This window comes from Megalobrama amblycephala, linkage group LG3 (assembly GCF_018812025.1).
Source record: "Megalobrama amblycephala isolate DHTTF-2021 linkage group LG3, ASM1881202v1, whole genome shotgun sequence".
NCBI lineage: Eukaryota > Metazoa > Chordata > Actinopteri > Cypriniformes > Xenocyprididae > Megalobrama > Megalobrama amblycephala.
Window position 1 is genome coordinate 20,021,769 of NC_063046.1, and position 26,397 is coordinate 20,048,165.

A 26,397-nucleotide genomic window follows, 5' to 3' on the forward strand; every position below is an offset into this window, starting at 1 on the left:
TGCCAATATATGCTGCTGTGAGTAAGACAGTGCTGTTGCACAACAGCATATATCAATAACCCATAGCAGAACTATAAAGGTGGAGCTGGGGAAGGTGGAGGGTTTTAGTAGAGAAACTCTAAAGCGTGCTGCAAACTGCTATAGTGAATGTAACCAGCCATTCAAATGTGTGAGCAATGAGCTCATTGGCTGTGACATGGACCAATCAGCTTGTGCCAGTAGTTAATGCTGTAATTATCATCAACTTGCATTAAAGACCCATCAGCCTGGCATCTAGAGTTTCATGACAGAACTATGTATTTTTTTTCTCAATTCTCAATTTAATGGATTTTCAGAGTTTCAAATAAACAAACAAACAAAAAAAACAAATATTTATTGTTTTTTTTTTTACAGTGCAAAGAATAAGATTTACAGTGCAAATAATCAGTTATTTTTTTACAGTGCAAAGAATCAGATTTCCATTTATTCCATTTTCAGCATCTTTGTGGCAGTGTTTAAATGCTGCCTTTGATTTTTCTCGTTTTAAACACAAAACTGGACAAACTATTTAACCATTACTGTGCAATGATTATAGTTAGTTATTTTTAATAAAAAGAGAACAGCCTGCATACGGAATAATACAATTCTCCATAATTTATAACCAAAAAACATTTTCTTCATTGTTTTAATACCATAATCTTTGTCTTCATCCATTTAATGTATAATAAATGTAATGAATTGTCTTCTGTCATTTTTATTAGATTTCTATGAGTTTAGCCTGGTCCAGTCTAATTCTAAAGTGTGTTTTGTAGCTTTTAGGATCTTTAAAAGCTCGTGCAAACTCGAGTTCCTTTAATGACAGCCCCTGTAATGTGTGCTGCCTTTTAAGTGAAGGAGTGACGGGCTTGTAATTTGAGAGTCTGACCGGGGGTATTATTATCTAAACCTAGCACAGAGTCTGAACGGTCCAGATGTTGAAACGGACACAAGGAAGGACACGGCGAGGGTTAATGTGGCTCACGCCTGTTGATTTTGCCAAAAACACAGACAGGAAAGGGGATAGGAAAGTTGCTATCCCAAACTGCGGTCGTTTCTGTGTGATTTAGCTGTTTCTTGTCGGGATTGCTCGGCATTTCACGCGCTGGACATGCGTGGGGCTGGAGCAGGAGGGCTTGTGTAAAGTTTGAAGAGAAGAGCTGAAGGTAGGCTACTATTGACTGTGATAAGACAGAGGTGGGTATGATGGCTTCCCCTCTGTTCATACTGATAGCCTGTCTGGTCTCATTGCGTCTCGGAGGAGCCTTCTTTTCGGGTCCCCTTCACCCGGAGATGTCCAACGGCACTTTTCATCATTATTTCGTACCAGACGGCTTCTATGAAGATAACGACGATCCTGAGAAATGTCAGATGCTATTCAAAATGACTGACAATCGCAAATGCACCCTGGACGAAGACCAGGACTCAGTGATCCGGGACGATTTTACCATCATCAAGCGGCACATCGAAGACGCGGCGCGTGTGCTCGAGGGCATCGGGAAGAGCATCTCCTTCGACCTGGACGGAGAGGACAGCTATGGGAAATACCTGAGACGGGAGACGACCCAGATCAGCGAGGCGTTTTCCAACTCCGAGAAGTCTCTACTGGAGCTGGAGGTGAAATTCAAACAGAGCCAGGAAAACGAGCTGAAAGAGGAGCACAAGATCAGCGACGACTTCCTCAACATGATCGTGCACACGCGCGACGTGCTGAAGGAGACGCTGGACATCTCGCTGGGACTGAGGGATAAGCACGAGCTGTTGTCACTCATCATCCGGAGTCACGGGACCCGGTTGAGCCGCCTGAAGAACGACTATATGAAGGTGTAGAGGACTGTTTGTCTGCCTTCAGTAGGCTACGCAGGCAAATCTCAGTGGCAAGGCGTTTTAACATTCATTTCTTAAAATTAATTATACTGTATGTTACTTGTACTTATTTTTAGTAAATGGCTAATTTCATCAACTGTTATCTTTTCAGTTTGCCTAGAAACCAAAAGGTAGGCTGCTAGTAGCCTATTAAAAACTCTCCTTATAGTAACTATCTAAATAGTCCTGATTTACTTCTACTGTACTGTTTTTATTCACGGAAAATACCTATTGTTGGACATTAGTATCTATCCCAGTTGTTACTAGCTTATTTACAACCTCACTAGTTACAGAGCACACACTGGTCTAATAAATAGGTCCTAGTTGTATTCAATTATTGACCTACTATGAAACTAGAATTAGATTTCTATAGTTACAAGAACAAAAGGAATAGTTACTATTAAAACTAAACTAGGTATGCCAGCACAAAATTGAACTCATACAGTATTAGTCAGAAGTGAAAAGTTGATGTCTGAACCACAGATACCTATAGAATTCACTGGAAAAAATAGGAAAATATTCAGAATAGTGTCTCGTCACTATCACGATAGTGAGTAGCAGAAAAGGGTTATTAGATGTAAAATATATTACTTACTAGAAACTAAAAATAAGTACTAGTAACAAAAATATACTGTTCGTTTTTATGGAATACATTTTATTTCTCTGTAGCTACTTGGTAAAAAATGATGCAGCTACTTTGTGCAATAAATGAAAGCCAGTATTCACTTAATAGCAGCAATCATACATGATGAACCGCCATTAAATGCTTTAAACTTGGCAATATTACTGCCATTGAGTCTTTAATGACATTTGCAGCTTATGGTAATACGACTGGAATCTCAGTCTAACCAATATGGAGGTTTTACCTCTAAGAGGAGACATACAAAACTGAGTTAGATTCAGTGTTAGGTGTTCAGTGTGCTCACTATTTTCTCAGATAATGATGTAGGCTGTGTTTGTGGAAACATTTGCTCATTTGCATTGGCATTACTTGAATGTTTCAGAAAATTCATGTTGGTTAAACAGAAGGAATATAGTTTTCATTGTACAAATGTTAGCTGTCACATTCATATTTACATTATTATAAGAACATGTAGGCCTACTTGGAATAGTTTTTTTTTTAAACATTCAGTTTGACAATCCTCCAAAAGATATATGGCATGGACATATTAAAAACATAAATTTTGTTATTATTGCTTCCTATGATACATTTGGAGGAACACATTTGCTCTTCTTTGTACATGTTATGTTGTGTGTGCCCTAAGAAATCTATATATTTTATAATGAGCTTTTAAAATATTAAACTGTGAGTGTTTATATTTATGAAAAAGCTTAACAGTATTCATTTTATGAAACTGTGTGTGTTGCATTAAGTATTCTTGTAATCCTCTGAGAAGTAATGGGAAAAGTACCATCTGGGATGACATAAACCAAGATGACTGCGGGCAGGAATATTGGACTTAAAGCGTTCTACCATGTGTAGTTCCATTCCTGAGATATATGTTGTGTATATTCCTTTTTGTAATTAAAAATCTTCAAGGTAGTTTGTGTGTGCTAGAGAACCGCGTCATTAAAAAAAAAAAGTAAAAAAAGAATTGAAGGAATGGTTCACAGAGAAATGAAAATTCAGTCATCAGTTACTCTTTGCTTGTTCCAAACCTGTGGACTTATTTCGCAATATTTATGAATGGATCATTCTTTCTGATTCACAAAATGATTCATTCTCAATCTCACATTGGACTGATCTGGTGATCCAGTCAATGATCCAGTTAAGAGCTTATTAGAGAGGGAGATTGTAAGTGAATTATGAATTTTGGTTTGTTTTGTAAATCTATATTTGTTTATACCATATTTATGATACATTTATGGTCTTTTTGAGTTTATTTTAAAGCGTTGAAACTTTCTAAAATAATTCCAACATTTATGTCAACACTATTCAAAGCCCTTAAAACTTTGAATTGGCAATTTGTCAATTGACAGGATTATATTGAAATGAATTAGAAAATATTCAGAAATACAATATTTTTTTGCCATAAACTACTTTGTGATAAATGAATTTGAAATGCACAGTTTGATGCAGAGCAATTAAGAAGTAGCAGTAGGCATGCAGATTAAAACAGCTGTTTACAATGGGAGTTCTCATCATAAACAGAGACAGAGATTGGAAACTGTTGCTGTAGGGTGATCTTTCAGTTTGTGTGTGTGTGTGTGTTTGTGTGAGTGACAACCAAAAACTATATATATATATATATATATATATATAGTATTCAATATTTTACTAAATAAAAAGTGAATGAATTCGGAATGTAAAAAATAATAGAGAGCTATTTGTAGATTCTCTAAATTGTTAATTGGTCTGTTGTGTACCCTTAACTGGCAATCAATCATTCAAGCTAAAGATGTGCTGATCCAATAATCTTCCTTAAAAAAATGTTGAAGTAATAGGCTGAAAAAAAGAGACCTTCAGGCATCACAGCTGCCAAAGGAGCATGTGTGTCTGTGACGTGTGGATATAAAAAGTTATGCAGTTAGCTTTTTCTCTGAAATGTCACTTTGTTTCCAGTGAGATTGCAGGTTGTAGTTAAAGGTGCAAAAGTTCTGATATGATTTATATTATCATAAAAAAAAAAGAAAAAAAAAAAGAAATAAAGGTGTAGTTAAAGGTGCAAAAGTTCTGATATGATTTATATTATCATATCAGAACTTTTGCACCTTTAACTACACCTTTATTTCTTTTTCTTTTTTCTTTTTTTTTATGATAATATAAATCATATCAGAACTTTTGCACCTTTAACTACAACCTGCAATCTCACTGGAAACAAAGTGAGAAATTTCTTTTAAATAGTTGATTTAACAGGGGATACATATCCGTTATATATTGCCATTATTGTGTAATCAAATATTGTGGTCTTCAAATAACATTACTTCATACTGATGTATAATGCAATTTAATATTTACAAAAATGCATATTGCCTTGGCCTACATATTCATTTAATCCACATGACAGCTCCAATAAAATTCAGTTACAAAAACAAGAACAGTTGTCGAGCAAAGCTGCACGTAATTTTGGCTAAGTGTCAGATCCAGTGCAGCACACACATCATGATGATTACAGTGTGTGTGTGTGAGCAGCTGCAGCAGCAGCAGCAGCGCTATAGTGCATGTGACCCTTCACCCACTTCCAGCACAGCGAGTTCTCACGCTTCTCAGCACTATATAAGGCTGAAATAACCGCGGCTGCATTATCCACTTCTTCACGGTAAGTGCCATATGTTCTATTTTCCTTATTTCTCATCAAATTTAAATAACGAAGATGAAATATAGTGGCTGAATTCTATGTAATAAACGGAAGTTCGCGTGTATCTTGCCTGACGAAAGCAATATTGATAGCGTTATGTTTATTATACGCGTCATGTTTGTGACTTCCTAGTGGAATATTTTATGAAAGAATACCTGTTGGGTAAACCTCCTTTTGTCAGATGGTCCACAGTTCATTTACTAAAGCGCGGATGGATGAGTGCTAAAAATACCCGGAAATAACAAATGCAGATAAACATTTAGCTATCATGTCTAAATAAAGACAATCAATTTTGAAGTTGGTTTGATTTCTGTTACATGTCAGCTACAATGTGTTTGTATGTGTGTGTGTGTGTGTGTACGTGCTGTCATAACGTTGCAGCCAATGTGTTTGTTTGCGTGGTGACCTTTCACCTACTTCTGTGTTCCCTGAGACATGTGGGTCACATGAGCTAAGGTGCTTCCTTATTACATAACCAATGCTTACGGTTCTGTTTAGAATGCACTGAACATGTTGTTTATTATATTTGTTTTATATCATGGACCCACAAATGTGATTATTGCATTACTGCCTAATAGACAAGCTAGGCCTATTTTCATTTAGTTTATGCCATTTGTAATGTGTGAGGAAAATGTTAAGCGTTATATTATAAAGATAACATATAGAAAATGGCATTTGTAAAGCCCCAAAATACTTACTTTGTATTAAGATGACTGTGCATCCTTTTTCTATACATCATTAGAATTATATAATAATGTTAGGTGTATAAATCTCACAAGAAACCACAGCTGTCAACAGAATAAAATAACTGGGATTAATGGATTCATAATTTGACATTCTAAATTTGCACGAAACAATTTATTGTTTATATTAATGTTTGGGTTATGAAACGCAGCACAGGTCGCCTTGAGTATTTCTTTGAAGTGGTACACATGAATGAGTCAAATTCGTTTTACTAGTGCAAGTAGAATTGAAGTGCAGAGTTCATTAAGTTTTAGTTTGATTAGTGTGATAGTGCTAAAGTTAAGTCACCTTAGCCCTGGATTAGCTCGCTTTAATCTTGGTTACTTTGATGTATTACTGTTTGTATATAGTGTTGTCAAAAGATAAGCAGTCATTCAGATAATTCAGATAGATGACGTCTTTGCATTAATCATTCATCAAGAGCTGACTCTGGCTTTTCACTGTCAGACCAACAGTGCAACAACCTGACAGTCACCTGCCTTCTGAAAGAGAGTTTTGCAGGGAACAAGCCTAATAGGAAGAGAATGCAAACTTGCTTGAGAAACTTTACATTTCATTTTCTATTTAATGACTGTTCAAATGGGGTCAGGTAGACTTTTATTTTAAAGAAATTAATACTTTTATTTAACAAGGATGCATTAAAATTGTCAAAAGGGACAGTAAAGACATTTATAATGTTACAACAAAAATTCTCTTTCACATAAATGCGTTTTTTTAAAACTTTCTATTAATCAAAAAATCCTGGGAAAAAAATCCAATTTTTTTCGCAAAAATATTATACAGCACAAATGTTTCAACACTGATAATAATAATTACAAATACTTATTGAGTACAATAGCAGCATATTAGAGTGATATTATATATATTATGTGACACTGAAGAAAATTTAGTGCTGAAAATTAAGCGTCACCATCACAGGAATAAATTACATTTTAAAATATATGAAAAAAGAAAGCTGTTATTTTAAATAGTTATTTTTAAGTAGTTATTTTTCACAAAAATACTGTATTTTTGATCTAATAAATGCAGCCTTGGTGAACATCATAGACTGCTTTCAAAAACATTAACGGTAGTGTGAATGCGATACAGCAGAATCCATTTTAGTTTCTTTGCAACTCCTTATTATGTCAAATGTTTAACAGGTATTCAGTAACCAGTTGAAGAAGGTACATCCTCAATGAGAATACTTTATGAGAAAAAAAAATCAAAATAGGTCATAATAGTTCATTGTTATGTTAAGATTAATTATTAATTAATTATTAATTGTTTAATTTAAAAAAATAATGACACAAAATATGATTCTTAATGATTTTGCAGTTGTGTGATAGCTGTGTGCTGTATGTTTACTTTGACACACCTGTGTGCTGCTCATATTAGTCCTACTCAGTACATTCTGATGTGGTGAATCGTTATTGGGTGAAAGGTATGTGAAAGGGTGTGGATGTTATATGAACACAATAACCTCATACTTTCTGTATCTTCAGACTAGCAGCAGCTACTCACAGATCAAGATGTTGTCCTATCTTACTCGCTGGGTGTCCAGAGGTGCTTTCCAGGCACTGAAAGGGACAGGCAGTCGTCCTCAACTGGTCAAGACGCCTCATATTGGGAATCAGACACTGGCAGCAGCTCCTCTGCCCTTCACTGGGGGAAGTCCAGGAGTGAGGCAGGCCCGGGCACTGGATCAGGAGAGACTGCTGCAGATTGATTGGGATGATGGGAGTTGTAGCTTGTATCCGTTCACCTGGCTGAGGGATAACTGCCAGTGTCCTCTCTGCACGCTGCAGTCAGCTCAAGCACGCAAACTGCTCCTGTCAGATCTGGACGTGCACACCGGAATGGACCAAGTACAGCTGATGGACAATAAGGTTAGTCTTGGTAAGCAAAGCTTAAAGGGATAGTTTAAGCTAAATATAAATTTGTTATCATTTAGTCATCATTATGTCATCATGAATGAAGATGTTCTGCTGAATGTTTTGTAAAAAGATGTTTTGCAGAATGTCCACACTGCTCTTTTGAATATAATGAAAGTACAGGTGCTGGTCATATAATTAGAATATCGTGGAAAAGTTCATTTTTTTATTGTAAATTATTTTTAAAAATGAAACTTTCATATATTCTAGATTCCCTACATGTAAAGTAAAACATTTCAAAAGTTTTTTTTTATTTTATTTTTTTTAATTTTGATGATTAGAGCATACAGCTCATGAAAGTCCAAAATCCAGTATCTCAAAATATTAGAATATTTCCTAAGATCAATCAAAAAATGGATTTTCAAAACAGAAAAGTTCAAGTTCTTTAAAGTATGTTCATTTGTGCACTCAATACTTGGTCGGCAGCACATATTACAGCAAATGACTTGCTCCTAGCACAAATTACAGCATCAGTGAAGTGTGGCATGGAAATGATAAGCCTGTGGCACTGCTGAGGCACTATTGAGCCTTCAGATCATCTGTATATTGTTGGGTCGACTGTTTCTCATCTTTCTCTTGAAAATATTCCATAGATTCAGGGGTCAGGCATGTTGGCTGGCCAATAAAACACAGTAATATCATGGTCAGCAAACCACTTGGAAGTGGTTTTTGCACTGTGGGCAGGTGCTAAAGTCCTGCTGGAAAAGGAAATCAGCATCTCCATAAAGCTTGTCAGCAGATGGAAGCATAAAGTGCTCCATAATCTCCTGGAAGATGGCTGCATTGACTTTGCACTTGATAAAACACAATGGACCAACACCAGCAGACGTCACGGCCCCCCAAATCATTACTAACTTCAGAAACTTCCCACTAGACTTCAAGCAGCTTGGATTCTGTGCCTCTCCAGTCTTCCTTCAGACTCTGGGACCATGATTTCAACAAGAAATGCAAAATTTACTTTTATCTGAAAAGAGGACTTTCAACCACTGTTCACTGTCCAGTTCTTTTTCTCCTTAGCCCAGGTAAGATGCTTCTGACGTTGTTTCTGTTTCAGAAGTGGCTTGGTAGTCCTTTTCCTGAAGATGTCTGAGTGTGGTGACTCTTGATGCGCTGACTCTGGCTTCATTCTACTCATTGTGAAGCTCTCCCAAGTGTCTGAATCGGCTTTACTTGACAGTATTCTCAAGCTTGCGGTCATCCCTGTTGCTTGTGTACCTTTGCCTACCCAATTTCTTCCTTCTAGTCAACTTTGCATTTAATATGCTTTGATACATCACTCTGTAAACAGCCACCACATTCAGTAATGACCTTCTGTGACTTACTCTCTTTGTGGAGGGTGTCAATGATTGTCTCCTGGACCATTGCCAAGTCAGCAGTCTTCCCCATTAGTGTGGTTTCAAAGAACAAGAGATACCCGGAATTTATACTGTAGGGATGGTCATTTAATGAAACTCAAATGTAAATATTCTAATATTTTGAGATACTGGATTTTGGACTTTCATTAGCTGTACGCTCTAATCAACAAATTAAAAAAAAAAAAAAAAAAACCTTTGAAATGTTTTACTTTACATGTAGGGAATCTAGTATAAATGAAAGTTTCATTTTTTAAAATAATTTACAATAAAAAATGAACTTTTTCACGATATTCTAATTATATGACCAGCACCTGTAGATGGGGACTAGTTGTTGCATTCTGTAAGTTCTGTAAGGTTTATTCACTGCTAACTTTCTTATCAACTGTGGTGCTTTTATGTAATTTTTGAAGCTTGACAGGTCTCGTCCCCATTCACTTTTATTGTATAGCAAAGAACATAGTCATTTAAAGCTGCAGTCTGTAAGTTTTGCCTCTTTGTCGCCATCTCTGTTTGAAACCTGCACTTGCAGTTATTTGCGGAATTATCATCTTTACGTGGGTTGTGCTTCGGCACAGCTCCTCAGCTAATGTTTGCTGTCAGTCACAGCACCAGTGTGGATACTGTACTTCAGAATCACAGATTGTAGTCTTGGAAGTATGAACAAAATAAGAATTCTCACCGAAAAATGTCATCTGGACAAGTAATTAACTTTTGTTCTGACCAACTGAGGAAAAAAAGCATTACAATAAATCGCCATTGGTGACTAAATCTAATGATCACTTTGCTAGGATCATGTGAAACCATGCAAATTATTATTATTGTTATACTTTGTTCTCAAATTGTTAGTGTTAACAACATCGGCATTGCTATGTGTATTTAGTATGTATTAGCGTTATCTGTAGATTTCAATTTCTGTAGCCACTTGCTTTTGAATCTCCATTTGTCACTGCTGATTGTCATTTGGACCTTTCTGAATTACAATCCGCAATCAAAATAATAAGTTTAATTATTGCAGCTGCTGTAAGAAAAGGCTATAAATGATCTGCCGCCTGCAGTATCCTCACATGCCATATAGCCACTAGCTGGGACTTGTTCTTTCTGTTTACAGACGTGACGTAATGACGCAAAGACTAACAGCTGCATGCTCGAATTTCCCGCGGAAACCCACCAGTACCGCTTTTATTAGAAAACATTATTACAAGCTTACTGTTGTGAATCGGACTAAGGTAAGGAGATAGTTTTGAACACTGGCTGGTTATGTACTTGCTCAAATTGATTTTGGATCATTTTTAACAAAAAAAAGTCATGGACTGCAGCTTTAAGTATGAAACGAAATGAGTGTGAGTAAATGAGAATTTGAATTTTTGGATGGATTATTTCTTTAAACCTGACTCTCTATTAAAACATCCAGAGACTAAAGATGCTGTCACATTTATTGTTGTTCTGCAAAATTTTGTGATTTAAATAGGAAATGAACCAGTCATTCATTTTGTGTCAAGGAGAAGGTTTTCTCCAAGCAGATTTAACATTACGTTCAAGATCATGTCTCACAAATTTGCTGCATTAACGAACAGAAATCTGCTTGGTTTTAACGTGACTTCTGTCTGTGCTGTGGTTTATACATTGCCAAATATTAACAATGGACAGTGGACCTTTTTTGCCTGTAAAATTTCATCTACATTTTGTTAATATCATATGTGACCGCACCTAAACACTGTATATCTGCTGTAGTATTGCTGGTTAAGACAGTTATGCCTGGTGGGGACTCCAGCACACAGTAAATATATTAGTGAGCAGCTATGCTGGTCTGGTCTTTTCAGCCAAGGTTACATGCAAGTCATTGTACAATAGTCCATAAACCTATTTTTATGAAACTCATTGTAGGTATCCATAACCTGGCCTGATCAACACAGTAGTGATTTTGATCCTGACTGGCTGAAGAAAAGGTGTTTTTCCTCTGAGGCGAGACAGGCTCTGCAAGAGGATCTCTTCCTTAATGGTGGGTTCATCATCATCTGTTTGTCTTCGTTGCCATAATCTTTGTATTAGCCATGTCTCTATTTACCTACAGTATATACATCTTTAATCTTTCTATTGTTTATAATGTATGGCCATTATTAAGGGAAGTATTCTACACAGAAACCCGGAGACTCACTTTATTTTCTGTATGAAACTGCAGTACGGTTTCGCAGCAGAAATAGCTTGCTGTTATATTTATGCTCTTGATTCATTTACATACCTCTTGAGTGTGAGGTGAACTCAGCCAGTATATCTGTTGATATGAAATTAAAAATGAAATTTGCTTAATGCTTTCAGTTTCATTTTCTAAAATGAAATGAAGACTGGATGGGTTTTGTTTTTGATTTAGACAACAAGGATAGCGTTTAGGATAGCTTCATATAAAGTTGAAATGCACTCATATAGGCTAATATTTTTTGCATTATTTGAATTAATATGTGGCGCGTGTGGTCTGGACAGCAGTTACTTTTGTAGTGTGCAGGCATGTCTCCCCAGAACTTGAGTGGAAAGACTTTTTCCACTTCCTGCCACATGGAATAGAGATTTAAGGCCATTTGAGAAGAGTGAGCTGTTGTGCTTATACACCATTCTTGAGGGATGCCGTGGTTGGAGCAGATTGAACAATGTGTCTGCCAGAACAAGCATCCTGCACGTATTTGCGTGTCTTGAGATTTTAAGATTAGATTTTCGAAATTAATGCATGTCATGGGGGCTTCGAAACAGATTCTGCTCACCACAAATATTCTTTAGTTTTACAGATCTTACTGTTGTTTTCAACCTTGTGATTAAAGTTTAGGAAATTATGCTGCCGTTTAGTTTAAAGGCACAAAAGGCATCCCCTTGTGCCCCCTAAAGCAGTAAAAGACAACCAATAAATTTCCACGGTTTAAAGCATAGACTACACATCACAAGTGTCTGCTTCTTGCTGAGGTGTAAAACACACAAGGCTTGCATGTGTTTAACAAAGCAACTTAACTGGCACATAATATGATGGTTCTGCCCCTTGTTTTAAGACCTCCCCTATAAACTTGCTTCAGGAGGCCTGTAAAGCACTCACCTTGCTACAGTGGGTACGGAAAGTTTTCAGACCCCCTTAAATTTTTCACTCTTTGTTATATTGCAGCCATTTGCTAAAATCATTTAAATTCATTTTTTTCCTCATTAATGTACACACAGCACCCCATATTGACAGAAAAACACAGAATTGTTGACATTTTTTGCAGATTTATTAAAAAAGAAAAACTGAAATATCACATGGTCCTAAGTATTCAGACCCTTTGCTGTGACACTCATATATTTAACTCAGGTGCTGTCCATTTCGTCTGATCATCCTTGAGATGGTTCTACACCTTCATTTGAGTCCAGCTGTGTTTGATTATACTGATTGGACTTGATTAGGAAAGCCACACACCTGTCTATATAAGACCTTACAGCTCACAGTGCATGTCAGAGCAAATGAGAATCATGAGGTCAAAGGAACTGCCTGAAGAGCTCAGAGACAGAATTGTGGCAAGGCACAGATCTGGCCAAGGTTACAAAAAAATTTCTGCTGTACTTAAGGTTCCTAAGAGCACAGTGGCCTCCATAATCCTTAAATGGAAGATGTTTGGGACGACCAGAACCCTTCCTAGAGCTGGCCGTCCGGCCAAACTGAGCTATCGGGGGAGAAGAGCCTTGGTGAGAGAGGTAAAGAAGAACCCAAAGATCACTGTGGCTGAGCTCCTGAGATGCAGTCTGGAGATGGGAGAAAGTTGTAGAAAGTCAACCATCACTGCAGCCCTCCACCAGTCGGGGCTTTATGGCAGAGTGGCCCGACAGAAGCCTCTCCTCAGTGCAAGACACATGAAAGCCTGCATGGAGTTTGCCTAGATGGTGAGAAATAAGATTCGCTGGTCTGATGAGACCAAGATAGAACATTTTGGCCTTAATTCTAAGTGGTATGTGTGGAGAAAACCAGGCACTGCTCATCACCTGTCCAATACAGTCCCAACAGTGAAGCATGGTGGTGGCAGCATTATGCTGTGGGGGTGTTTTTCAGCTGCAGGGACAGGACGACTGGTTGCAATCGAGGGAAAGATGAATGCGGCCAAGTACAGGGATATACTGGACGAAAACCTTCTCCAGAGTGCTCAGGACCTCAGACTGGGCCGAAGGTTTACCTTCCAACAAGACAATGACCCTAAGCACACAGCTAAAATAACGAAGGAGTGGCTTCACAACAACTCCGTGACTGTGAATGGCCCAGCCAGAGCCCTGACTTAAACCCAATTGAGCATCTCTGGAGAGACCTAAAAATGGCTGTCCACCAACGTTTACCATCCAACCTGACAGAACTGGAGAGGATCTGCAAGGAGGAATGGCAGAGGATCCCCAAATCCAGGTGTGAAAAACTTGTTGCATCTTTCCCAAAAAGACTCATGGCTGTATTGGATCAAAAGGGTGCTTCTACTAAATACTGAGCAAACGGTCTGAATACTTAGGACCATGTGATATTTCAGTTTTTCTTTTTTAATACATCTAGAAAAAATGTCAACAATTCTGTGTTTTTCTTTCAATAATGGGTGCTGTGTGTACATTAATGAGGAAAAAAATTAACTTAAATGATTTTAGCAAATGGCTGCAATATAACAAAGAGTGAAAAATTTAAGGGGGTCTGAATACTTTCCGTACCGTATATATATATATATAGTTAAGCATAAGAGGTTAGAGAATAGGTAATTAGGCTAATTAATAATGTAATTATGATTAAAGCCTTTTAATTATAGTCATTGTTAGCCTTTAACCATTTTTTTGTTTTTTGTTTTTTTGTTTTCCTGAAAGTATTCAGATCACATTAGGATTTTTATGACCCAATGTTGTGTTGATGTAGTGTCCCATTTACAAGAGGGCACAAGTGTGCTTTACTGTGGTTACAACATGTCCTGGTTCAGCTGACATAATGCATGCCATGACATCATGATCCTTCAGAGCACCAAGACCGCATTGTTCCTATCTAAATTCAAAAGAGCAAAACAGTCACTTTGCTGCATTAGATGAAAAACAGTTCCCACAGAAAGACCACACTGACACAGACCAAAGATTATGATGACTTAAATAACATTTGAAGTAGTACATTTAAAACCTTATTTTTCCAAATGGTTTTTGGAAAACTAATGGCTGGACTCAAATGATGTGTCTCACTTCATTTATTTGAGAAGCGCATAGGATTTGAATATAGAATGCTGCACACATGCAATTTGAGTTATTCAAATCATATTAATCCATTTTCCAAATCCCATTTGAAAATGATCACTGTAAGTGGTTTGTACTCTGGTTGTGAGCTTCTGTCTGTCCTGTTCTTGGTGAACTCTGCTCTGTGCTGAGCTCTCTGCAGGGACTCTGTTGACAGAGTTTGACTGGACATAGCGGTCTGCCAGCAGCAGCCACAGCTTCACATTACCATAGCTGGAAAACTCACAGAGGCAATGCTGATGGAAACTGTTCAGACACACATAAGCTGACACCTTTCTTTTCCTGCGTGCCTTTGTGTGCACACATGTGTTTCCGTCTGTTTTAGAGACTGAAAGAGTCATTGAAAAATAATGTCAATTTTTATTAAAGTGTCTCAGAGGCCCTAGCTGGACAGAATGATAACATGATATTAATCACTGGCTCTGAAGTCGACATCAGCCCTGCCAGGAAACCATAGTATGTCAGCGAGAGAATATTGAGCATTACACGCTTATAAGAGCTGAGCATTACTGACCTGGACCGACTAAACCACTTCACCCTGGGCCCAGTGCCCAGATCACTCTCTCTCTCTCTCTCGATCTCGATCAAATTCATTCCAGGGCCTTAGTATTAGTGTGAGATTTGTGGGTATTTTCTCAGCCTTGTGTGTCGGACAATTTTGGTTTTCTTTGCATTAGCTTGATTGCATGTTTATATGATAGCATATTCATACTTCTGTCAGTGTACACCATGACTGATTTAGCAATAAGGTTTCCTCTCGTAGGTTTTCTGTTTTCACTGCATTTTGAAGCTACACATTTTATTATAACTATTGTTTGTATTAACATAATAGCATTTTAGTTAGTCAGCTGGGTGACCAAGCTTCTTAAGCTGAACTCATTCAAAGAACAGCATTTTTCGGGCTAGCAGTCCAGCTAATGTGCATTCAATAGTAAACAAACGGCTGAAATTCATCATAACAACCGCCAGTGTGTAGATGAGACACAATGAATCGCCGACTCGTGAGGCTGGTTAACACTTGCTTTAATGGCGACAACAGCCAGAATAATAAGCCATATCACACACAGACCCCAAACCCCGCCCCTGGCGCTGACATGCCACGACACCCGGGGATCAGACGTCACACTCCATACACTGGCAAACAGCTGCCGTTACGATTTCTCCCGTTGGACTGTCTCCCCCTTTATAATTTCTCAGGTATTAATTTGCCTAAAAGGGAAAATTTTAATTTCAGTGCCTCTAGTCAAATTTTATCATCCCACTACTATTCAAAAGTATGGGGTTGAAACTGAAATGAAAGATGTTTTTTTTATGTTTCTGAGATATATAACCTCTGAGATGGATATATATATAATATACACAACCAAACCCCCCCATCCCCCCACAACACGGCAGTTGTTGGTGACCGTCACAGTCGTACTTACAATACAACTGCAACTATTTGTAAATCGTGAGAATTACTGCTTCTATGAAGCCACTCCCTCCGAAATACGCAATGTGCTCAGATTGGTTAGCTGGCCCAGTGTAATCCAGAGCCATCGTGATTCGCTGAAGCATCTGGAAACGCCACGCCCCTTACCATTTGTTACAGGAGGAGGAGGAGGGAGGGTCTAGCTAGCCTCTGTTTTGTTTGACAACACTTCGAACGTCAACAGGAAGTTACTCCGTCCAGGATCGCTTAGAGCACCTTTAAAGGACGTTTAAGAATGGTATTTCATTTAGTATTTGTGTCAAAGTGTTTAGATGCTGTCACTGCTGTTTGTTAGCTTTCAATATACACTTTTATCCTGATTAAAGCTTCACTGTAGCCGAATACATGACTGAGTAGTCGCATTTTTGTAAAGGTAGCGTTTCATTTACGACATGAACAACTGTTTGTCTATGAACATAGAAGTTTGTTGGTGTTTGTTGGAGAAGTACGCACTATAATACAGCTAACTGGCTAGCGAAGCAAAAACGAGTTGCTCTTTGTATATGTCCTTGATGCAACCAAAAAATAGCAACAGAACTATACGTTTAAAAGACATGTACAAACAATAAAATGTACTTACAGTTTGAAGCCAATAAACAGCAGCTTCTGCTTTTAAAGTGGGAAGTGGGAACTGCTCCATCTTTCAGTAAAAGCCTAGCTTTGTGCAAATCCAGCATTGAAATCGTGTAGATTCTGGAAGCTGTCTTCAGCATCGCATCCAGTGTAGAAAATATCAAAGATTACAATGGGTTCTATTATCTTTTGACGCGCCGCGCCGCTCGCGTCCGGTGCACACAACTCTTCCGCTTTCATTATGCTGCACGACATGGCCTCGCCCACTTTGTTGCGTGTTCCCGGGGGTGTGTTTTGCAGGGTTTATGATATCACCAACCCAGGAAGAAGCTCGTTGTAGTCCAAACCGGTCGTTTTTGTAGGCAATAAACTGCCATAACTTTAAAAGACAATATCTCCGTTTGCATTGAAATTTCAGTGCTGTAACTTTGCAGATACTGTTTATGCTCAAGCAGCAACATTACACACTAAAGTTAAAGAAGTGAAATCGCATTGAACCACCCCTTTAATATTTACATGTTTTAATAGACAAGGGAACAACTGTTTTGATAAATTTATAGACAGAAAACTAATTATTGTTATATAGCTCAACACGTTTAGTCTTATTGTTTAAATCTAATTTTCTTGATTTTTTGCGAATACCATGCTTTACCATGACTCAGAGACTTTGTCAAGTAGCTAACATGGCATAATCAGATGCAGCTTTACTTTTAGTAGCAGTAATACAGCATTTTCTCCATCATACAATACGTTTTAAAATTAATTGCATGTCATTTATCAACACAAGCCATCCAATATATAATATGATATTCTTAAATCGATCTAGCTTACTGCAGTGTCTAACAGTGTCTCACAGCAGCCACCGAGCGAACACACAGAGTAACGTTATAACATTTTCAACACACTCAAATGTATCTAATATGATAAACAGAGCTGCGTTACCTCATACTCATGACCGGAAAAGTGAAAGCAGCGCCGGCGACTGTGGCATAATAAACGTTCCGCTGCTTTGAGGCGTGTGTCGCTCCAGCGACCTCATTCAGCTCCCACAACACTCGGTCCTGCTCTGCTTCATACTACAGTAACGTTAATAATCACATCCATGAACATGATATCTTCCCAAGTCCTATCCCGATTATTTTCACCGGCTGTGATTCGAAGAGCACATGTCCCAAGATTTCGCGCTCAAACTTGCCGTCATCAAGCTACGCCTTTGTTTTGAATAGGCTTCTAGCGACCTCTAACGGACAGAAAATATTACATAGTGCACCTTTAATGTTTTTGTGGAAGCCATTATGCAGTTTTTACTATATACATTGATAAATAGAAAGTTCAAATGAACTGTATTTATTTGAAATAGAAATCTCATGTAATTTTTTAAAGGTGCCCTAGAACTTTTTTTAAAAAGATGTAATATAAGTCTAAGGTGTCCCCTGAATGTGTCTGTGAAGTTTCTGCTCAAAATACCCCATAGATTTTTTTTAATAATTTTTTTAACTGCCTATTTTGGGGCATAATTAGAAACGAGCCGATTTCAGGTTGCGGCCCCTTTAAATCGCGCGCTCTCCGCCCCCTCCCGAGCTCTCGACTCTATCACAGCATAAACAAAGTTTACACAGCTAATATAACCCTCAAAATGGATCTTTACAAAGTGTTCGTCATGCATACTGAATGCATGCGTCGGATTATGTGAGTATTGTATTTATTTGGGTGTTTACATTTGATATTGAATGAGTTTGATAGTGCTCCGTGGCTAACGGCTAACATTACACACTGTTGAAGAGATTTATAAAGAATGAAGTTGTGATTATGAATTATACTGACTGCAAGTGTTTAAAAATGAAAATAACGACGGCTCTTGTCTCCGTGAATACAGTTAGAAACGATGGTAACTTTAACCACATTTAACAGTACATTAGCAACATGCTAACGAAACATTTAGAAAGACAATTCACAAATATAACTAAAAATATCATGTTATCATGGATCATGTCAGTTATTATCGCTCCATCTGCCATTTTTCGCTGTTTTCCTTGCTTGCTTACCTAGTCTGATTATTCAGCAGTGCACATCCAGACGTCCTGCCCTTGTCTAATGCCTTACATAATGAGAACAGTCGGTGTTATGTTGAGATTCGCCTGTTTTCCGGAGGTCTTTTAAACAAATGAGATTTATATAAGAAGGAGGAAACAATGGAGTTTGAAACTTACTGTATGTCTTTTCCATGTACTGAACTCTTGTTATTTAACTATGCCAATATAAATTCAATTTTTAATTCTAGGGCACCTTTAAATGTCTTTACTGTCACTTTTGATCAATTTAACTCTATTGTCTCTACTGTGACAATGTATCCAGTGGAACAGTTTTCTAAACTGAGAGAAGCTGAAAAAGACTTCCACTGCATAGAGGTCCAAACAGTGAATAACAGGCATAAGTGTTCTTGCTCACACATGCACACTTCTCTAGAGGCCGTCTGTGGAAGTAGACATAAGAACTAGAGTTTTCCAGCAGTATTCCTTCACAGTCAAACATGCAGGCCCTCACACAGTGTTCTAACCAATGTGTTCTGGCCTCAACCCTGACACACACACACACACACACACACACACACACACACACACACACACACACACACACACACACACACACACACACACACAAAATCCTTCATTATTTAAAAAAAAGATACGAGTGATGGTTATACAGTAAGTGTGAAGTTTCTATCATGTGTTTATTTGCATTGTAAAATTGTCAGGGTGCTCGGAGAATGAGTAATAGAGATAGGAAAGATAGAGAGAGAAACATGTTTAGCTTGGAAAAGATTTTAGCTACTTTTTGAGTAATGCTGACATCATTTCCACATAATTAAGTAGACTTGAGTCACTGTTGACTTTGCTTTGTAATTTACCACTGACTGGATCTTCTAATGCAGAATTTCTAATACAGAATTTTATTTTAGTATGTATATATTTATTTACCTGCATGTCATGTGATGTGACCATTAACAGACTTCAGAGAACTGTTAACATGCAATTGTATTGTCACATTATTGAAATTTTAACTTCTCATTTCTTCAGTAAAAAAAAAAAGTTTGGGAATCCTTGTTCAAGTGTATATTGATTTTAGTTCAGGGCCTCGGTTTTCCAGGAGTGGTCATGAATTAATGCTTCTACTAGTTCAGTTTAAGAGGCTGATTTCCATGAAATAACACTGAATGAAATAAAAGAATTAAAATGTAAGTGTCAATTCTAGACACTAAGTTGTGTCATTGGTTTGTGATGTTGTATCTGTGTCTGTGTTTCAGAGCGTGAGTATTGGGATTCTGGTCTGCAGATCCCCACAGCAGACTTCGAGGAGGTTCTACATGATGACAAGGCTGCACTCGCCTGGCTAGAGGCTCTGCGGCGCATTGGCATCGTCTACCTGAGGGGGGCGCCAGCGGAGCAGGGCCAGGTGGCCAGACTGAGCCAGAGAATTGGCTATCTCCGTCTCACCTTTTATGGGTATGATTTGTAGCTTTGGCTGTTCTCTAATGAAAGCAATGGAATGTCTATATTTAGATTTATTTAACAATTGGATTAGTGAACAAAGACACAAACAGAAGTTGCAAATACAGGCATTTTAATACTGCAGATTTATTAGAGAAATATTAGAGTAATGGGATTCATTCTTATTCTGCCAATATTATTATTAACCTCATGATCAAGAACAGTTTGGAAATCTTCTTGATGGTTCTTTAACTGACTGCCTATTTGTATAGTGCAAAAAGATTGCAAAAATATGTAGTCTGTCACTGGAAACTATATGAAAAATAATTATGTGCATTCCAAACACAGTGGTCACAGGAAGTACAGTAAGTTTCTCAAAAATACAGTTTCAGAAATTGTTAAACTGATTTTGAACATCTGTTTACACCAAAAACTGGGCAAAACTGTCATTTATGCCAGAACCGTTATTCTCACTCCAAGAACTACAAAGAAAGATAAATAACCTGATGCGAAGGGCACAAACCCCTCAGTCATGGAAAATGTAATATGGTGTGATGAGTAATGTGGTCTGATCTTCCACCCTAATGCCTTACATCTGAATAGGTTTATAATAGGTGTTTTAGGGGTTGGTAGTTTGGGAAAATGTTGGTAGTTTTGAGAAATATGTCTGTTTCTCCCACACACTATTGACTTGAGAGTAACGTAGTGTGTAAAATTGGCAGTGCAACCATAGAGCCGGTCTATAGGACTGTTCCGTAAAAGATTATCACGGATATCATGGTGTGAGTCATCTGTCTACACCATCATTGGATGAAAGCATTTCATGCTGTAACTCTTGGCCAACAATCAGAACAATGTTCTGTTTTCGGAAAACTGTCTTTGAGAGCATCAAAATGAGAGAGGTTGTGATAGAGCCTTGTTTTACAGTCATTTAAACTTGTTCCATTGCTCTAGATTTACTGGATGATGATTAGTGAGCCCGAAGTCAAACCATTTCAAACCAGACAACAAAGCCTTTCATTAGAACATGCAGAGAACATTTTTTACAGGGAAGGATGAGTGAATGGAAATCACAGGTTAGGACAGACAGATAGAGGATCAGGAGAGAAGAGCCAGAACAGAAACAGACACACTGTGAGCTTCTGGCTGTAATCACAAAGTCATGCATGTGAGCTCCCTCTCAGCTGACACCTGTTAAGTGACAGGCTAAGTGATTTAACACCATGCTAGCCCCAGGAGCTCAGTCAAACTGGCCAAAAAGCAGCTTCACCTGACCCAGAGTGGAACAAAAAGCATTGCATCTGCCAAATCAAGACTTCACTGGCTAGGGATCTTCTGGTTAAAGGAGGAGACTGTGGTGTGACTCATACGGAGGATTCTGGTCTCTAATAGAGTCTTAAATTATCTTATCGAGACCATTAATCTGCCTCATTTTCTCATTTAAAAAAAAAAAAAAAAGAGAGAAAAAAAAGCCACACATACATGACTTCCATTCCTTACATTGTTTTGAGGTTGATAACAGGAGCAAATTAGAAAAAGTTTTTAAATTTAGCCCAAAACAATATATACTATGCACTTATACTGCACTTCTAAGTTTATGTCATCCAGTTTCACAGTCTGATAGCCTCACCCATTCTGCTTAGTATTTAAAGCTGCGACAGTTGAGTTCATAACATGTCCAACACTCCACACTTTATTTTTTCAGTTAAATAAGTGCATCATCTGGGTATTTGTAGTGCACTTTTTTGAGGGTGGGGGGGATTTTCAGTATGAACATATTACTTGCACTATTTATACTACAATATGGCATAGAATAGTGCATAAGTATGCAAATTGGACATCTCTTTGTATTCAGAGAATCTATTAATATCTATTAAGTTTATTTTTTTATACCTCATTGAACTTTTTAAAGCATAAATCTGACAAAAAAGCAATTTGTCATTGGGGAAATAGAAGAAAAATAAGATATATAAAAAATAAGATTTATTTTATGAAAACAAGTTTGCTTCTGAAAGTAAATTTATGTTTTTATTTAAAAAAACCCAAGACACAAATACTGATTCAATACAATTATTACATTTATTTTACTTATTGTTACATTTTTTGCAGTGAGCAGTTTTATCAAGAATTCACCACACACACACACATACAAACAAAAAAAACACTATTAAGTTCTTACAGTATGTTGCCATAACAAAAGTGTCTGCTTTGTTCATTGCAGTGATTCCTTAGTCTTTAAATTTACTCTCAAGATGGTACTAAATCAAGTAAGCATTTTACAGCTGTGGTTTCCTACAATAAATACATGGAGAGATGCAGTAAATCTTTATAAGCCCATAGTCACCTGTTCTGATCCATCGTCCCCTCTGTGCTTTCACAGACACACGTGGCAAGTGCAGGACAAGCCCATGGCGAACAATGTTGCGTACACTTCTGGAAGACTGAGCCTGCACACAGATTACCCTGCTCTGCACCATCCACCTGGGGTGAGTTTTCTCTCTCTCTCTCTCTCTCTCTCACACACACACACACACACACACACACACACACACACACACACACACACACACACACACACACACACACACACACACACACACACACACCCCCCATACAGTATACTGTGCTGAATTACTCATTACGTCAATATATGCATTTTTTTTAGATCATGAAAGGACTTCCCTTCACTTCTGTGGTTTTTAATAATTGCTCCTAAATAAACAAAAAAAAAAAAAATGTATGTATGTGTATGTGTGTAGGTACAGTTCCTGCATTGCGTCCGTCAGGCTGAACAGGGTGGTGAGAGTGAAGTGGTTGATGGGTTTCACATGGCGGAGCAGCTCCGGAGGGAGGATCCTGAGGCGTTTAACATCCTCTCCTCTCTCAGGGTCGATTTCACAGACAGCGGTTCTGACTACTGTGACTTCAGCGTGCAGTCCAAAAACCACATTATAGAGTAAGACAGACTGTGACTCCAGCAGACGCACACATACTCGCATAATCACGCATAGCAAATGTAATGGATTAACTCTGTCACTTGTAATTGTCATCATCATTTACTACATGTCAATAATATACTAAACAGTACCATCTCATGGTCAGCTGTGGAACTGAGACTCACATGACTGAAATTTCTATAAATGTATGTGTTTAAAGGTGCCCTAGAACTTTTTTTTAAAAGATGTAATATAAGTCTAAGGTGCCCCTTGAATGTGTCTGTGAAGTTTCAGCTCAAAATACCCCATAGATTTTTTTTAATTCATTTTTTTAACTGCCTATTTTGGGGCATAATTAGAAATGAGCCGATTCAGGGTGTGTGGCCCTTTAAATCTCGTGCTCCACGCCCACGGAGCTCGCGCTTGCCTTAAACAACATAAAAAAAGTTCAAACAGCTAATATAACCCTCAAAATGGATCTTTACAAAGTGTTCGTCATGCAGCATGTCTAATCATGTAAGTACAGTGTTTATTTTGATGTTTACATTGATTCTGAATGAGTTTGAGGCTATGCTCCGTGGCTAAAGCTAACATTACACACTGTTGGAGAGATTTATAAAGAATGAAGTTGTGTTTGTGCATTATACAGACTGCAAATGTTTAAAAATGAAAATAGCGACGGCTCTTGTCTCCGTGAATACAGTAAGAAACGATGGTAACTTTAACCACATTTAACAGTACATTAGCAACATGCTAATGAAACATTTAGAAAGACAATTTACAAATATCACTAAAAATGTCATGTAATCATGGATCATGTCAGTTATTATTACTCTATCTGCCATTTTTTGCTATTGTCCTTGCTTGCTTAGCTAGTCTGTTGATTCACCTGTGCAGATCCAGACGTTCTGCCCTTGTCTAATGCCTTTCATAATGTTGGGAACATGGGCTGGCATATGCAAATATTGGGGGCATACACCCCGACTGTTACGTAACATGTTGAGATTCGCCTGTTCTTCGGAGGTCTTTTAAACAAATGAGATTTATATAAGAAGGAGGAAACAATGGAGTTTGAGACTCACTGTATGTCTTTTCCATGTACTGAACTCTTGTTATTTAACTATGCCGAGGTAAATTAAATTTTTGAATCTAGGGCACCTTTAAATTTCTGTCATATTTTTAATCCTAATGTTGTTCCACACCTGTATGAGTTGCTTTCTACAGTGTGACACAGAATTGTACTGGTTGCTTTTATAAATGACACCAAGGCACTGTAGGGTTCTCATAAATCCTGATAGTTTTTAAAACAAACATGTCTGTAATGTGCAGTGTGGACTCTGAGGGTCGCGTTGTGAGGATCAACTATAACAACGCCACACGAGACTCGGTGCTGGATCTGCCTCTGCATCAGGTTCAGCTTTTCTACTCGTCTCTAAAGGCTTTTGTGGAGCTGCTCAGCAGGCCTGAGAATGTGTTCACTTACAGAATGGAACCAGGTCAGTATGGCCTCTTTACCTATATCAGATTAAGATTGTTTTACCTCACATTTGTACTAATGCCAGAGTTTTCAAAAATGTTTACTAGAGTTATTCCATAGTTGAAGTATTTCGAATCCTTAAAGGTTTCCCACTGCCACTATACTTGTTACTAAACCAAGTATGACAACATAAGAATTGAAACTTTTTTTTTGCACATCTTAGTAAGGAACTGTTGTTGTTTATTTTATCTGATTCATTTCATCTCTGTGCAGGTGACTTGGTGACCTTTGATAACTGGCGTCTACTTCACGGCCGAAAGAGCTACCTGTCACGAGGTCAGATCTCAAGACATCTAGAAGGAGCGTATCTGGACTGGGATGAGGTCATGTCCCGTCTCAGGATCCTCCGGAAGTCTGTCTGTGGAGACAGATAGACATGTCTCTTCATCCTCCTCACTACAGTGACAGTCATGATAGGAAGCAAAGTTGATTTCTGATCTGTCCTCTGGTGTTGCCATATTAACTTTAAAAACAACTCAAGAAAGCTTCGGATTCTAGGGATAATTTCTGTTGGGCATTTCAGTTTTGGCAAGTAGATATTTGTTCTTCTGTAGTTACAGTGGGATATTTCACCCAAAAATGAAAATGATCATGTGTCGGGTCAGTGGTTTTACTCTTCCGCCGCAAATCGATGTGTGCGTCATCTCCCGGAAGCTAGTTATTATAGTTAATAAAGTTAAAGTTTTCTTACAAAAACCCGTCGCTTCGCTTCAGAAGCCCTTTATTAACCCCCTGGAACCGTTTGAATTATTTATATGATGGATGGATGCATTTTTTTTGGCTTCAAAATGTGCCATTATAAAGTGTTTAGGAGCAAGGATATTTTTAAATATATCTCTGATTGTGCTCGTCTGAAAGATAATAATCATATACACCAAGAATGGCTTGAGGGTGATTAAATCATGAGATAATTTTTATTTTTGGGTGAACTAACCCTTTAGTATATTCTTTTATTGTGGCCTTTTACTGAGTGGCTCTTTGAGTCTTCTGCACCTTCTTGCACTTGCAGTATTTAGAAAGTACAGTCATTTTTTTTGTTTTTTGTTTTTTTTTTGGCTTGACTTGAGACAATTTTTCCAGTGGTGATTTAAACTTATTTTGAGTCTTATTATATCAATTACCAAAAGTGACAGTGAAATTTTACTAAATATTTACCTTCTGTGTGGACAAGTAAGGGAGTAAGCCTGAGATAGCACACTTTGAGGTTTAGTTTGATTTCACATATGGTGTCAACAGAGCTAAAAAAAAAAGTTAAGTTTTAGCCAACCTCTGATTGTCTTATAGGGATTGTTCTAACGGTCAGTACTTTTCCATTTTCTCTGTATAAATATTGTTCTAACACTATCATACCATCATGGATTATGGTACTGTTTAAATGCAGTAATTTTGCACTTAATTTTAGTGTGGATTAACGAACCATTCAATTTATATTTACCTGTATTGTAAATAGTAGTTTGGACAATGATGGGACATTGACCTTTGCTGAAAGTAAAAAGTTTTCATGTGGCACAAAAATATTTATAAAGCTGATGTCCAAAATAAAGTATCACTGTTTTGATATATGGAGACTGGATATTTCATTAAATTATGGTCAGTACTTGTATACTGATTGTCATGTGCAGTAGACATTAAGCTCTTTGATACTTTGATATATGACATTTTTAAAGAAAACTGGCCAATTTGTATAAATGCAGTAACAATGCAAATATAGCTCATGCAGCTATTTATACTTGTAATGTTTTGGCAACTCTGACAGATTTTTCTTTTCAAGATGACAATAAAAGACATTTGTAATATACCCAGATGACATATTTCTTTGCAATTCATGCACTTAGAAAAAAACTCAAATACTGTGGTTATAAATCATGATTATACCAGTTTGGAAGAAAAAACACTGCTGAAGCTGAACTCCAAACTGTAAAACGGTGATTAAATTATGATTCTATCAGT

The 26,397-nt window shown here is 37.6% G+C and overlaps 2 protein-coding genes and 1 long non-coding RNA gene across 3 annotated transcripts; 2 read left to right on the forward strand and 1 right to left on the reverse strand.

The window, feature by feature from the left end:
• The first annotated feature begins 811 nt into the window (after positions 1 to 811).
• On the forward strand, positions 812 to 3,424 carry fibinb (fin bud initiation factor b). Its single transcript, XM_048184572.1, has one exon. The coding sequence runs from the start codon at positions 1,219 to 1,221 to the stop codon at positions 1,843 to 1,845; it is 627 nt and encodes a 208-aa protein (XP_048040529.1). The 5' UTR covers positions 812 to 1,218; the 3' UTR covers positions 1,846 to 3,424.
• A 1,558-nt stretch (positions 3,425 to 4,982) lies between these two features.
• Positions 4,983 to 26,245, forward strand: bbox1 (butyrobetaine (gamma), 2-oxoglutarate dioxygenase (gamma-butyrobetaine hydroxylase) 1). The gene is made up of 8 exons (XM_048184571.1): positions 4,983 to 5,141; positions 7,409 to 7,792; positions 11,077 to 11,191; positions 19,791 to 19,989; positions 22,355 to 22,460; positions 22,734 to 22,930; positions 24,240 to 24,406; positions 24,661 to 26,245. The coding sequence occupies exons 2-8, from the start codon at positions 7,436 to 7,438 to the stop codon at positions 24,819 to 24,821; spliced, it is 1,302 nt and encodes a 433-aa protein (XP_048040528.1). The 5' UTR covers positions 4,983 to 5,141; positions 7,409 to 7,435; the 3' UTR covers positions 24,822 to 26,245.
• LOC125264802 lies at positions 19,880 to 22,456 on the reverse strand. Its single transcript, XR_007184130.1, has 3 exons — positions 22,319 to 22,456; positions 20,182 to 20,234; positions 19,880 to 20,015 (listed from the first exon to the last, which is right to left on the reverse strand). It is a non-coding gene; the product is annotated as an uncharacterized LOC125264802 (long non-coding RNA).
• Positions 26,246 to 26,397: the final 152 nt, after the last annotated feature.